Raw genomic sequence first — 11,515 nt, 5'->3', positions numbered from 1 at the left:
CCCCAGAGGATAGCACAGATTATCTGCTGCGTTGTATCTTTGCAGAGGCCTCCGCTGTGAGAGACCAAATGGATGAGTACCTCAAGAGACACCTCATGCACATACGCAACAAGGAAGAGTTTAAGAGTGACATCCAGCACGTGGAGCGTAAACCTGAGCTTTGCACTGACTCAATTGAATAACTCCATGCTGCTGGATGGACAGATGAGCTTGTGGGCTCTGAGGATGTCGGTCAACGGAGCGTCCCTCCATGTCCAGATGCTGATTCACCTGGCCAGACTGGATGGGGCCAAAGTGGCCCAGTGCGATCACGCATCACTACCTACCAGAGCAATCTTAAATCTTCTATCTGGATACAAGGAATTAGTCAAACAGCATCCTTCACAGTGCCACAGTGGTTCCTATGAGACAGTCTCAGTAAAGTTCTGGTTTTGCTAGAGCTCTGAGATGACTCAATGACATCCAGAATATATTGTTTTTTAGACATTACCCTATGGTGTGTGTTGAGGTTGGTTATAACCCTGTAGATCCATTTTGATCCCAAGGTGTACTGTCTATGTTCTGTATCATTGTTTGTGTGTCCATCATAAAACAAGTAATGGTCAATTGCAACCAACAGGCAGAACATTTAGCGATGTATTTCTTGTAATGTTACTAATGGGAGATTACATGCACCTGTGTGTTAAAACAGACTTGCTTGCAACCAAAAAACCCACAAGAATAAACAAGCAGATCAGTTGATCTCCCGTTGTTACTGTGTCAAACGAGTTTGATATCAGACAGCTGTGTCTAGGTTCTCTACTCCAGGCCCCAATGAAATACGACCTACCAGGACCATTGAAAAAAGCAAGGCTAGTATTTATTTAAAACTGTTTATTGTAAGACTATAGACCCCGTGAATTGTAAGAAACTATAGTACAGTAACATTTAGTACAGTATAGTTCAGTATAGCTCTGTTGTTGTGTATTTTATTGTATTCCTCGTGTTACTATTTTATTTTTAAACTCTGCATTGTTGGGAAGGGCTCGTAAGCAAGACTTTCACAGTAAAGTCTACACCGGTTGTATTCGGCACATGTAACAAAATAATTTTTATTTGATTATACAGGAAAGTAGAGCATAGTTCAGTACAGTACAGTTTAAATCAGTATAGAAAAGTAGAGTAACGTACTGTACTGAACTATACTGCACTGATCTGTACTGTACTTTCCTGTACTGTACTGCACTGAACTATACTTGAGTTTACTGTAAAGTACAATACAGTACATTATAGACAGCTATGTTTGGGCCACATTAGAATATACTGATTTGTCTTTTGACATACCTTGAGTAGATTATAATTTAATGAAAACAGATTTGCCAGTATTAGCTCAATCATAATTGTCTTCAATAAGTTACCAATTTTAGATGTAGACAATACAGGAATACTTTATTTTTCCCTTTTGATAAGAAATGACCATACTGTATTAAGGTTTTATTCATGGATTAAATTATTTGAAAATTACAAGTAAGTATACCAACATAAGCTTTACATTAATAAAATGTGTAGAGTACATTGTCACAGTAGATTATCTCTGGTAAATGAGGAAATACCTTATTTCACTTGTATGAAATGATGTGAAATAGTTCAATTTGGACTTGGTCTGCTCAAATATTAGGTTTCATTTATGCCGAACATATTACCCACCAGAGGCATAAATAGTCTTGAAAAATGTTGGCAGCAACCAGGACTTAAATTAAACACCGACATCATCTGCAGGGAGCGATAATATGGCCAATAATGGCTGCAATCGAGATCAGCTGTGCGGGTGATTTTCGCTCATATTGATGTTTTAACGAGATATTACCTTGTGTTGAGCTGGTGCTCTGTGTTGGATTCAATTGCCCTGTAGTGTTCAGTGAACCACACCATGATTCCAAAAATATAGCTACATTATAACTTTTTGTACTGAACATTTACATCTTGACATTGAAGTACTTTTTCCAGCCATAACTACACATTCAATAACAAATTAAACGTAATTGAAATGTTGTTCTTAACAGTGGACAGACAGACACCGTAACTGGGAAAGAGACATGTGTCACGTCTGTCATCACCCAACAGATTATGTTTGTGTGGATGCCATCACGTTCAGGCTGCAGTCCTTCTGGTCATGGGAAGAAAAAAGAGTGTTTGGTCATTTACAACATCATATACAATTCAAACATTTTTGTGTTACTGTTTAATAAAATGGAAAAGTGTTGCTACTGTGATGGGTTATCAATAAAATAAAAAACAAAGTTTACCTTACTTATGTGCTAAATGTCGTCCTGTACCCACTTGCTGTCTGGGTCAGCACAGACATGTCTGTCCTTCACAGTGGTAGACCTTTATAAAAGAGAGGAGGTGTGGATTTTAGAAACATTACATCAGATTCAACAATCAATCCAATAATGTCACTTAAACATGAAAATAAAACTCTATGTACTGAAACTGTTTAAAGACAAATAATATAGCTATATGCTTGCATCACAGCATTGATGTCGCAGATCCCAGTCTCATTCGGCACTCTTTCAGCTTTTGTCACAGGGATAGCCTTCTCTGTGTATTCTGACAGACAGCATCACAGATATTTAGACTTATTTGTAGAAAAGACAACGTAAAAATAGATGATCATTTTCAAAGTAAAAACAAAAAACAAAGCATAGCTCAAAACAGACGGTATGCACAACCTTTTCTCTACTAAAATATGACTAAACCCACAATAAATGACCGTTCATGTCCTACTTACTACTTTCACACAGAGTCATCAGTGCCACCAGCAGCACATGCAGAGTAGAGAGAGTCACCAGAAGCTTTGTCATCTTGTCAGGTTCAGAGTTCTAGGCAGGCAGTAAAGTTGGATAGATACATGTAACTCTATTGTCTGAATAAGATACAAAGATAATCTGATACAGTGATCTGGCATTGTAATGTAGTTTAAATACTTACACAGTTGGAAATATGCTGCCTTTTCTGGACCGCAGACTCAGTGGTTGAAGAACAAGGTGGAAAGTTCTCAGATGGAAGAATGACAGGCCGCATTGTTGGTAACTTGATACAAAACCCCCTTCCACTCTTGTCTGCATCAAGAATTTACAGCAACTATACGTTGATGCGTGTCAGATCAAATTTAAGGAAGAAGTTATTGTTGTACTAGATGATTCCATAATGTTAGGATTGTGTTACATAATGTGATGTACAGTTACCTTAAAATGAGCTGGAGTGTTCAATTTATACAGAAAAAGTGTTGATCATTGTGATTAGTGAGCCTGTGTGAGTCACCTACCCATGATATTCCTATTTAAGCACCTGTCATTTTCATTTAGGGAGACAAGGAAACAGAGACAGGTCGGCATGCTGCTGGATTTTGTTTGAAGGACGCTATTTGATCCAGTTATTTTCTTTTGTAAATACTTGTACATTTCGCTGGCTATTATCTTCACCTTTGCTAATAAAATCCCTCACCCTGGGCAGAAAGTCAGCTCTACCTTGTTGCCTTCTGCCTTCTCACTGTTAAAATCGCGTGATAAACCTCACGCGTGGATTACGGGCAACATCCGCACTGAGCTGAAGGCTAGAGCTGCCGCTTGCAAGGAGTGGGAAACTAATCCGGAAGTTTATAATAAATCCCACTACGCTGTTGACAAACCATCAAACAAGCAAACGATCAATACAGGACCAAGATGGAATAATACTACACGGGCTCTGTTGCTCGTCGGATGTGGCAGGGCTTGCAAACTATCATGGATTACAAAGGGAAACACAGCTGCGAGCTGTCCGGTAACGCAAGCGTACCAGACGAGCTAAATACCTTTTCTATGATCGCTTTGAGACTAGCAACACTGAACCACGCATGAGAGCACCAGCTGTTTTAGACGACTGTGCGATCACACTAACTGTAGCCGATGTGAGTAAGACCTTTAAACAGATAAACATTCCCAAGGCCAGCATTCCAGAGTCGCCTCTTCACTGTTGACATTGAGACTGGTGTTTTGCGGGTACTATTTAATGAAGCTGCCAGTTGAGGACTTGTGAGGCATCTGTTTCTCAAACTAGACACTCTAATGTACTTGTCCTCTTGCTCAGTTGTGCACCGGGGCCTCCCACTCCTCTTTCTATTCTGGTTAGAACCAGTTTGCTCTGTTCTGTGAAGGGAGTATTACACAGCGTTGTACGAGATCTTCAGTTTCTTGGTCATTTCTTGCATGGAATAGCCTTAATTTCTCAGAACAAGAATAGACTGATGCGTTTCAGAAGAAAGTCCTTTGTTTCTAGCCATTTTGAGCCTGTAATCGAACCCACAAATGCTGATGTTCCAGATACTCAACTAATCAAAAAAAGGGCAGTTATATTGCTTCTTTAATCAGAACAGCGGTTTTCCGCTGGGCTAGCTGGGCTAGCAATTAGCCTTTTAAAATGATAAACTTGAATTAGCTAACACAACGTGCCATTGGAACACAGGAGTGATGGTTGCTGATAATGGGCCTCTGTACGCCTATGTAGATATTCCATTAAAAATCTGCTGTTTCCAGCTACAATAGTCATTTACAACATTGAGATTGTCTACACTGTATTTCTGATCAATTTCATGTTATTTTAATGGACAAAAATGTGCTTTCCTTTCAAAAACAAGGGACATTTATAAGTGACCCCAAACCTTTGAACGGGAGTGTAAATAGCCTTCTATCTTATGTAACCATACCAAACACAACATATCATACTGATTTCAGTGTCCTGGATTTACATTTACTGTGTTACGTCTAGTCATTGAGACCAGGCTGAGTTTTATATGGTAGTTGTTTAAGGTTAAGTTGTATGTAACAACAGCTTAACTTGTAATAACCATGCAAATACATGTTTGTAGTGCTAAAGCAACACCAACATTTGAAATGTTTCAGTATTCATATGAACATGATAAAATGTCCCAATTAAAGCATTGTGTGACATATGCATGGTTAAAAAGGTTGTGGTTGTCACAGGGACAACTATGATGCAACAAATGAAGAAGAACTCAAAACCACTTCATAATGCCCTATTTAGTTGTCACAGTATCACTTCTATGTGTTCCTCTGACCTAGAAAATAACCTCAAGACAACCTACATGCAACAGCCCACATCCATGCAAGTTACACACACACACACAGACATGACTATTAGATTGAACAGATAAGATATTACTTTTCTTTGTCTTTCAGTGTATTGTATTTCAGTGCTGTATAGATTTACAGCACTACCCAAACAAAGTTACACATGACATTGTCCCTCATAACTCCGCAATCCTCCACAGGCTCTAGCAGGGATCCTATAGTGTGGACAATTATTGTTTTTTGTATTTGTTTATTTTTGTAAATGTTTTATAGCTTTTTCTCCCCAGTTTCGTGGCATCCAATTGGTAGTTGCAGTCTTGTCCCATCGCTGCAAATCCCCTACGGACTCAGGAGAGGTGAAGGTCGAGAGCTGCGCGAAACACAACCCAGCCAACCTCACTGCTTCTTGACACAATGCTTAACCCTTAAGCCAGCCGCACCAATGTGTCGGAGGAAACACCATGCACCTGGCGACCGTGTCAGCATGCATTGCGCCTGGCCCGGCACAGGGGTCGCTTGTGCACGATGGGACAAGAACATCCCTGCCGGCCAAACCCTCCCGTAACCCGGACGACGCTGGGACAATTGGACGCCGCCCCATGGGTCTCCCGGTCGTGGTCGACTGCAACAGAGACTGGACTCAAACCAGGATCTCTAGAAGCACAGCTAGCAGTGCGCCACTCGGGAGGCGGTAGTGTGGAATTTGGACCATACATCAGAACTCTGAGGTCATTATGTAATCTTGTCTATGTAAACAGTTCAATAGTTGTCATACCTTTTGTAAGCTTCATCTTCAGTGCAACACTCAACCTGAATTCCTAGTCTTACGGGTTCTGTGGTGCTATTATTGTTTATTTGGTTTACCGCCTCAGACCATGACGGACCCTCCACCTCCAAATCAATTCCGCTCCAGAGTACAGGCCTCGGTGTAACGCTCATTCCTCCAACGATAAATGTGAATGTGACCATCGCCCCTAGTGAGACAAAACCACGACTCATCAGTGAAGAGAACTTTTTGCCAGTCCTGTCTGGTCCAGCGACGGTGGGTTTGTGCCCATAGGCGATGTAGTTGCTGGTGATGTCTGGTGAGGACCTGCCTTACAACAGGCCTACAAGCCCTCAGTCCAGCATCTCTCAGCTTATTGTGGAGAGTCTGAGCACTGATGGAGGGATTGTGCCTCGTCTGGTGTAAGTCGGCCAGTTGTTGTTGCCATGCTGTACCTGTCCCGCAGGTGTGATGTTCTAATGTACCGATCCTGTGCAGGTGTTATTACACGTGGTCTGCCACAGCGAGGATGATCAGCTGTCCGTCCTGTCTCCCTGTAGCGCTGCCTTGGGCGTCTCACAGTACGGAAATTGCAATTGCAGACCTCATGCCTCCTTGCAGCATGCATCTTTCTTTTCGTGTTTTTCAGAGTCAATTGAATGGCCTCTTTAGTGTCCTAAGTTTTCATAACTGTGACCTTAATTGCCTCCCGTCTGTAAGCTGTTTAGTGTCTTAACGAGGTGCATGTTCATTAATTGTTCATTGTTCATTGAACAAGCATGGGAATCAGTGTTTAATAAACCCCTTACAATGAAGATCTGTGACGTTATTTTGATTTTTACGAATTATCTTTGAAAGACAGGGTCCTGAAACAGAGACGTTTCTTTTTTTGCTAAGTTTATTTTCTGATCAATATCACAATCTCAAATTTGCCATTCACCACTTCATAGGCCACAAACAGCGGCAATCCCTTGGTATGACTGTATAGCCTTACAGAACCCTTACTCACTGGGGTAGATCAACTGAAACATCTGATAAATGTGTATACACACATTTAGAAAACTTACTTACTCACTGGGGTAGATCAACTGAAACATCTGATAAATGTGTATACACACATTTAGAAAACTTACTTACTCACTGGGGTAGATCAACTGAAACATCTGATAAATGTGTATACACACATTTAGAAAACGTACTTACTCACTGGGGTAGATCAACTGAAACATCTGATAAATGTGTATACACACATTTAGAAAACGTACTTACTCACTGGGGTAGATCAACTGAAACATCTGATAAATGTGTATACACACATTTAGAAAACTTACTTACTCACTGGGGTAGATCAACTGAAACATCTGATAAATGTATATACACACATTTAGAAAACGTACTTACTCACTGGGGTAGATCAACTGAAACATCTGATAAATGTGTATACACACATTTAGAAAACTTACTTACTCACTGGGGTAGATCAACTGAAACATCTGATAAATGTGTATACACACATTTAGAAAACTTACTTACTCACTGGGGTAGATCAACTGAAACATCTGATAAATGTGTATACACACATTTAGAAAAAAAAAGGTGCTATCTAGAACCTTAAATAGTTATTCGGCTGTCCCCATAGGAGAACCCTTTGAAGAAACCTTTTTGGTTCCAGATAAAAACCCCTTTGGTTCCAGGTAGAACTCTTTTGGGTTCCATGTAGAACACAAATCACTGCAACACCGTTGCAGACCAAAGTGTTGTTCTGTTTGAATATAGGCCTTGATTTGGTTATGAGGCCAAAAGTGCTGTGACACTTTTTTGTTGTTGTAAGATTTTGTAATTGTTTTTATGAACAATACAAAACATACACATACAAACGACACCATCATACAAACATCAACTCCATCACACCTGCCCAGACCCACTAGCACACATCCCCATATCCAATGCTCACGTCACTTTACACCACATGGCCTCAAACTGCCACCACCACCATTTTGTTTTCACGGTAGCCCACGAACTTACATTTTTTTAGATAATAAAGCATTTTACCTTACCATTGCGTTACTGATGGAGGATTGGTTAATGTCCTGTTTTTAAGTATACGTTTATTTAAGATGATTGACATGAGAAGTATCGTCCAAGTCATGGGGTATCTCACTGTTCCATCATATGCCATGTATTGAAATATGGAGATAGACGCAGATAGACGGATTAAAAGTAAACTTTCTATCTGTCACGTCTGCACCCCCTCGTCTGGCGCTCATCATTACGCACACCTGTCACCATCGTTACGTGCATCAGCGCTTCATGGGACTCACCCGACTCAGCCGAGTCGTCCAGGTGGGACGCCGGGTGGCGCCCATTGGGGGGGGGGTGGGTACTGTTACGCCTGCTCCTGCTCCCCCTCTCTGGCATTCGAGGGCACCAGGCTGCCCATCATTACGCACACCTGTCACCATCGTTACACGTATCAGCCCTTCATGGGACTCACCTGGACTCTATTACTTTATTGATTGCCTCCCCTATATCTGTCACTTCCTCAGTTTCTTCCCCGTGTCTGCATTGATGTCATTACGTTTTCCCCTGTCCAGACGCTGTCCTTGTTTGTCTATTGTCTATTATCCATTAAATGTGCACTCCCTATACTTGCTTCTCGTCTCCCAGCATTGGTCCCTACACTAACTCTACCCATATCTTTTGGATTTTCTAACATCCCCAGAAGGCATGGATTATTGCGTCATTATTAGTTTTACACTTCAGACATGACTCTGCCGTTGTGCTGTAAAATTTGCGAATTGTGTCTTTTGTATAATAAATTCTATACATACATTTATGCTGTATTAAACATACATTTTCCTTAACTATAATCTCGTTAGTTATGTTCCAACATTCTCTCCATCTTGTGTCAATGTCAGTTATTTTCAAGTCTTGTTTACATTTTTTTCTAAGAGTCAGTTGGATAAACTGAATGCATAAGTTTTGTATAGCTTAGCTATCATATGAATATCCTTTTCTGACTCAAATAGAATTCCCTCAAGATCTTATGTCCAAAAAAAATTCAAGTTGAAATTTGGGAATTTTTTCAAGTCAAAATGTGATTTAATTTGCATCTATATATCTACAATGGCCAATCCAAAATAGCTTTTTAAAGCTTTCATGGAAATACATGTATTTCCATTTATGGTTTCTATGCCTATAGTTTTCCATGTGGCCCAATTTAACTGTGAATTCTGAAAAGCTATTCAAGGATTATTCCATAAGGTTGTGTTTTTAGGGAGTGATATTGGTTCTTGTAAAATAAAAAAATGTCTCCACGTATTCTGAAAATAATTTTAGCAAAGGGGGCATTGAGTTTCCAATATTTGTCAGGTATATCAGGAGATCATCTTTAAATAAGTTTAGTTTATATTCCCTTTTACCAATACTGATACTTTGGTTTGGGTTTGTCTAATTCCTTCTGCAAGCGGTTCAATTGCCAGTGCAAACAGGAGGGGGGAGAGGGGACTTCCCTGTCTTGTGTCCCTTTCTAAAGCCATTTGATCAGATAATGTATTATTTGTGTATATTTTAGCTTTAGGACATGTATATCATATTTTAATAAAATGTATTATTTCAGCTGGAAAGTTGAAAGCTTCCAAAGTTATTTAAACTTTATTTAACTGTTCTTAAGTCAGTTAAGAACAAATTATTATTTACAATGACGGCCTACCCCGGCCAAACCCTAACGACGCTGGGCCAATTGTGCGCCGCCCTATGGGACTCCCAATTACAGGCAGTTGTGATACAGCCTGGAATCAAACCAGGGTCTGTAGTGATGCCTCTAGCACTGAGATGCAGTGCCTTAGACCGCTGCACCACTCAATAGTCTATACTGTAAAAAAAATGCCACTTGGAAATATGTTTGGCAAGCTCATAAAGGATCATGGGATAGAGTATCAACTCATTGTACTTTGTAGTACATTTTAACCATCTAAGGATAAATGTTTGAATAAACAAATAAAAGTTGTGTTAAAACATCCCTTGTTGTCCCTCTGTCGAGTAATGTTGTTCTTTTTTTTTTGATGAATGTGGGATAGTGATGGGGAAATTCTTTCGTGGGACGTTGCCATTAAGGGGTGGGTAAGAACGCCCATTTCACCTCTCAAAGCGGAAGTTTCCACCTGCAGACGGAGTATATATATATAGAGTAGGACCTCACACAGCCACTGAAGCTTTCTCTTTGAAGACAAGACAGCATCTCAACTCAGCTCATCACTAACCACAGCAGCACAGAAGAAGAAAAGGCCCAGATGAGAGCCCCTGTGATTGTACTGCTGGTGCTACTGGCTTTGGGGCTCTTTGCTACGGAAACTTCTGCAGCTAAACGACGTAAATATTAGTCTGTGTGTCTCTGTGTGTCTCTGTGTGTAATTACTGAAAAACAGAAATAAACAACTGGACAAATAGGGTAGTATTTTGTGTTCCTCAACATTCCTCGTAAATCCTTTATTTGTTCCTTTTTGACAGCACGTCGTAGGAGAGGATGCTGTGAGAGTTATACTCTTCGTAAAACACCTTTCGCAGTTATCAAAGGCTATACCATACAGACCATATCAGAAACCTGCCGTATCTTTGCCATCATGTGAGTATCTTTGGAGTATCTGATTGCATTGTATGGCAAGTAATACAGCCAGAAGAATGTCATTATAGCTACTATAAATAGCCTACTATACTGTAGTTTTAGCAATCAAACAATTCTATAATGCTGTACGTGTAAAAAAAAAAGAGTTGAATATGAACTTGTGCTTTATGTCTCTTCCAGGTTCCACACAAAAAAGGGTAATAATGTGTGTGCAGACCCTGATCAGAACTGGGTGATAGAGCACGTCATCCGACTGGGGTATGAATCATTCTCATGAGCAGAGAGCAGTAAGACTAAATGTGTGGTTGTAGCCGTGACAATACAAATGAATGATATCCATTTGACATTTTATATCTGTTTTAGGACCAAAGCGTCTCACATCAAGACCTCACAGGCCTAATCCAATGATGTCATCACAACTCAGGATATAAAGGAATAGTACACAGTCAAAAACTGAACTCAACACCTACTGTTAATCTTTCCTCTCAGCACCAAGAACCAAATCAATGACACGGGTGTCACAAGACCCAGCTACCTGTTTCTTCTTAGTTCTATATTTTCTGGGGTGATTTTATGTAAATATATTTTGTAAATATGAAGGATATTTTTATAATATAACACATTTTTTTTATATATACAAGAGGGTTATGATCTCATTGCAAGAGCATCAGAAAATTCATACTTTGTATGTTTTTATTCATTAACTTTGGTTGCTTCTGTTACATTTTTTCATCTATAATAAATGTCTTGTATTTTACTGAGAATACTTCTGTTTTCGTCTTGTGTCTGGTGGAAGGAAGAGGAACCATGGAAAGCACAGTGACAGATAACGACAGATAAAGCAGATAGAGAAGATATTGTGTCGTCCTAGTTACTGTGTGAAGTGCACGACACCATGAGAGTTCAGCAGTGGATGGATCACTTATAGTGCTTCTCAGAAAGATAGTCCTTGTATGTGAAAACAGAAAGACTCAAAACACCACGATGGTGTAGTGAAACCATGAAAAGTAGTGTGTC

The 11,515-nt window shown here is 40.0% G+C and overlaps 1 protein-coding gene across 1 annotated transcript; it reads left to right on the top strand.

Annotated features, from left to right (window-relative positions):
* The first annotated feature begins 10,072 nt into the window (after positions 1-10,072).
* Positions 10,073-11,255, top strand: ccl20a.3 (chemokine (C-C motif) ligand 20a, duplicate 3). Its single transcript, XM_035788914.1, has 4 exons — positions 10,073-10,245; positions 10,384-10,498; positions 10,679-10,756; positions 10,862-11,255. Exons 1-4 carry the CDS (start codon positions 10,167-10,169, stop codon positions 10,896-10,898), a joined length of 309 nt encoding a protein of 102 aa, XP_035644807.1. The 5' UTR covers positions 10,073-10,166; the 3' UTR covers positions 10,899-11,255.
* Positions 11,256-11,515: the final 260 nt, after the last annotated feature.

Source organism: Oncorhynchus keta, chromosome 15 (genome assembly GCF_023373465.1).
Source record: "Oncorhynchus keta strain PuntledgeMale-10-30-2019 chromosome 15, Oket_V2, whole genome shotgun sequence".
NCBI classification, from domain to species: Eukaryota; Metazoa; Chordata; class Actinopteri; order Salmoniformes; family Salmonidae; genus Oncorhynchus; species Oncorhynchus keta.
This window is presented reverse-complemented; position numbering and strand designations above follow the sequence as displayed.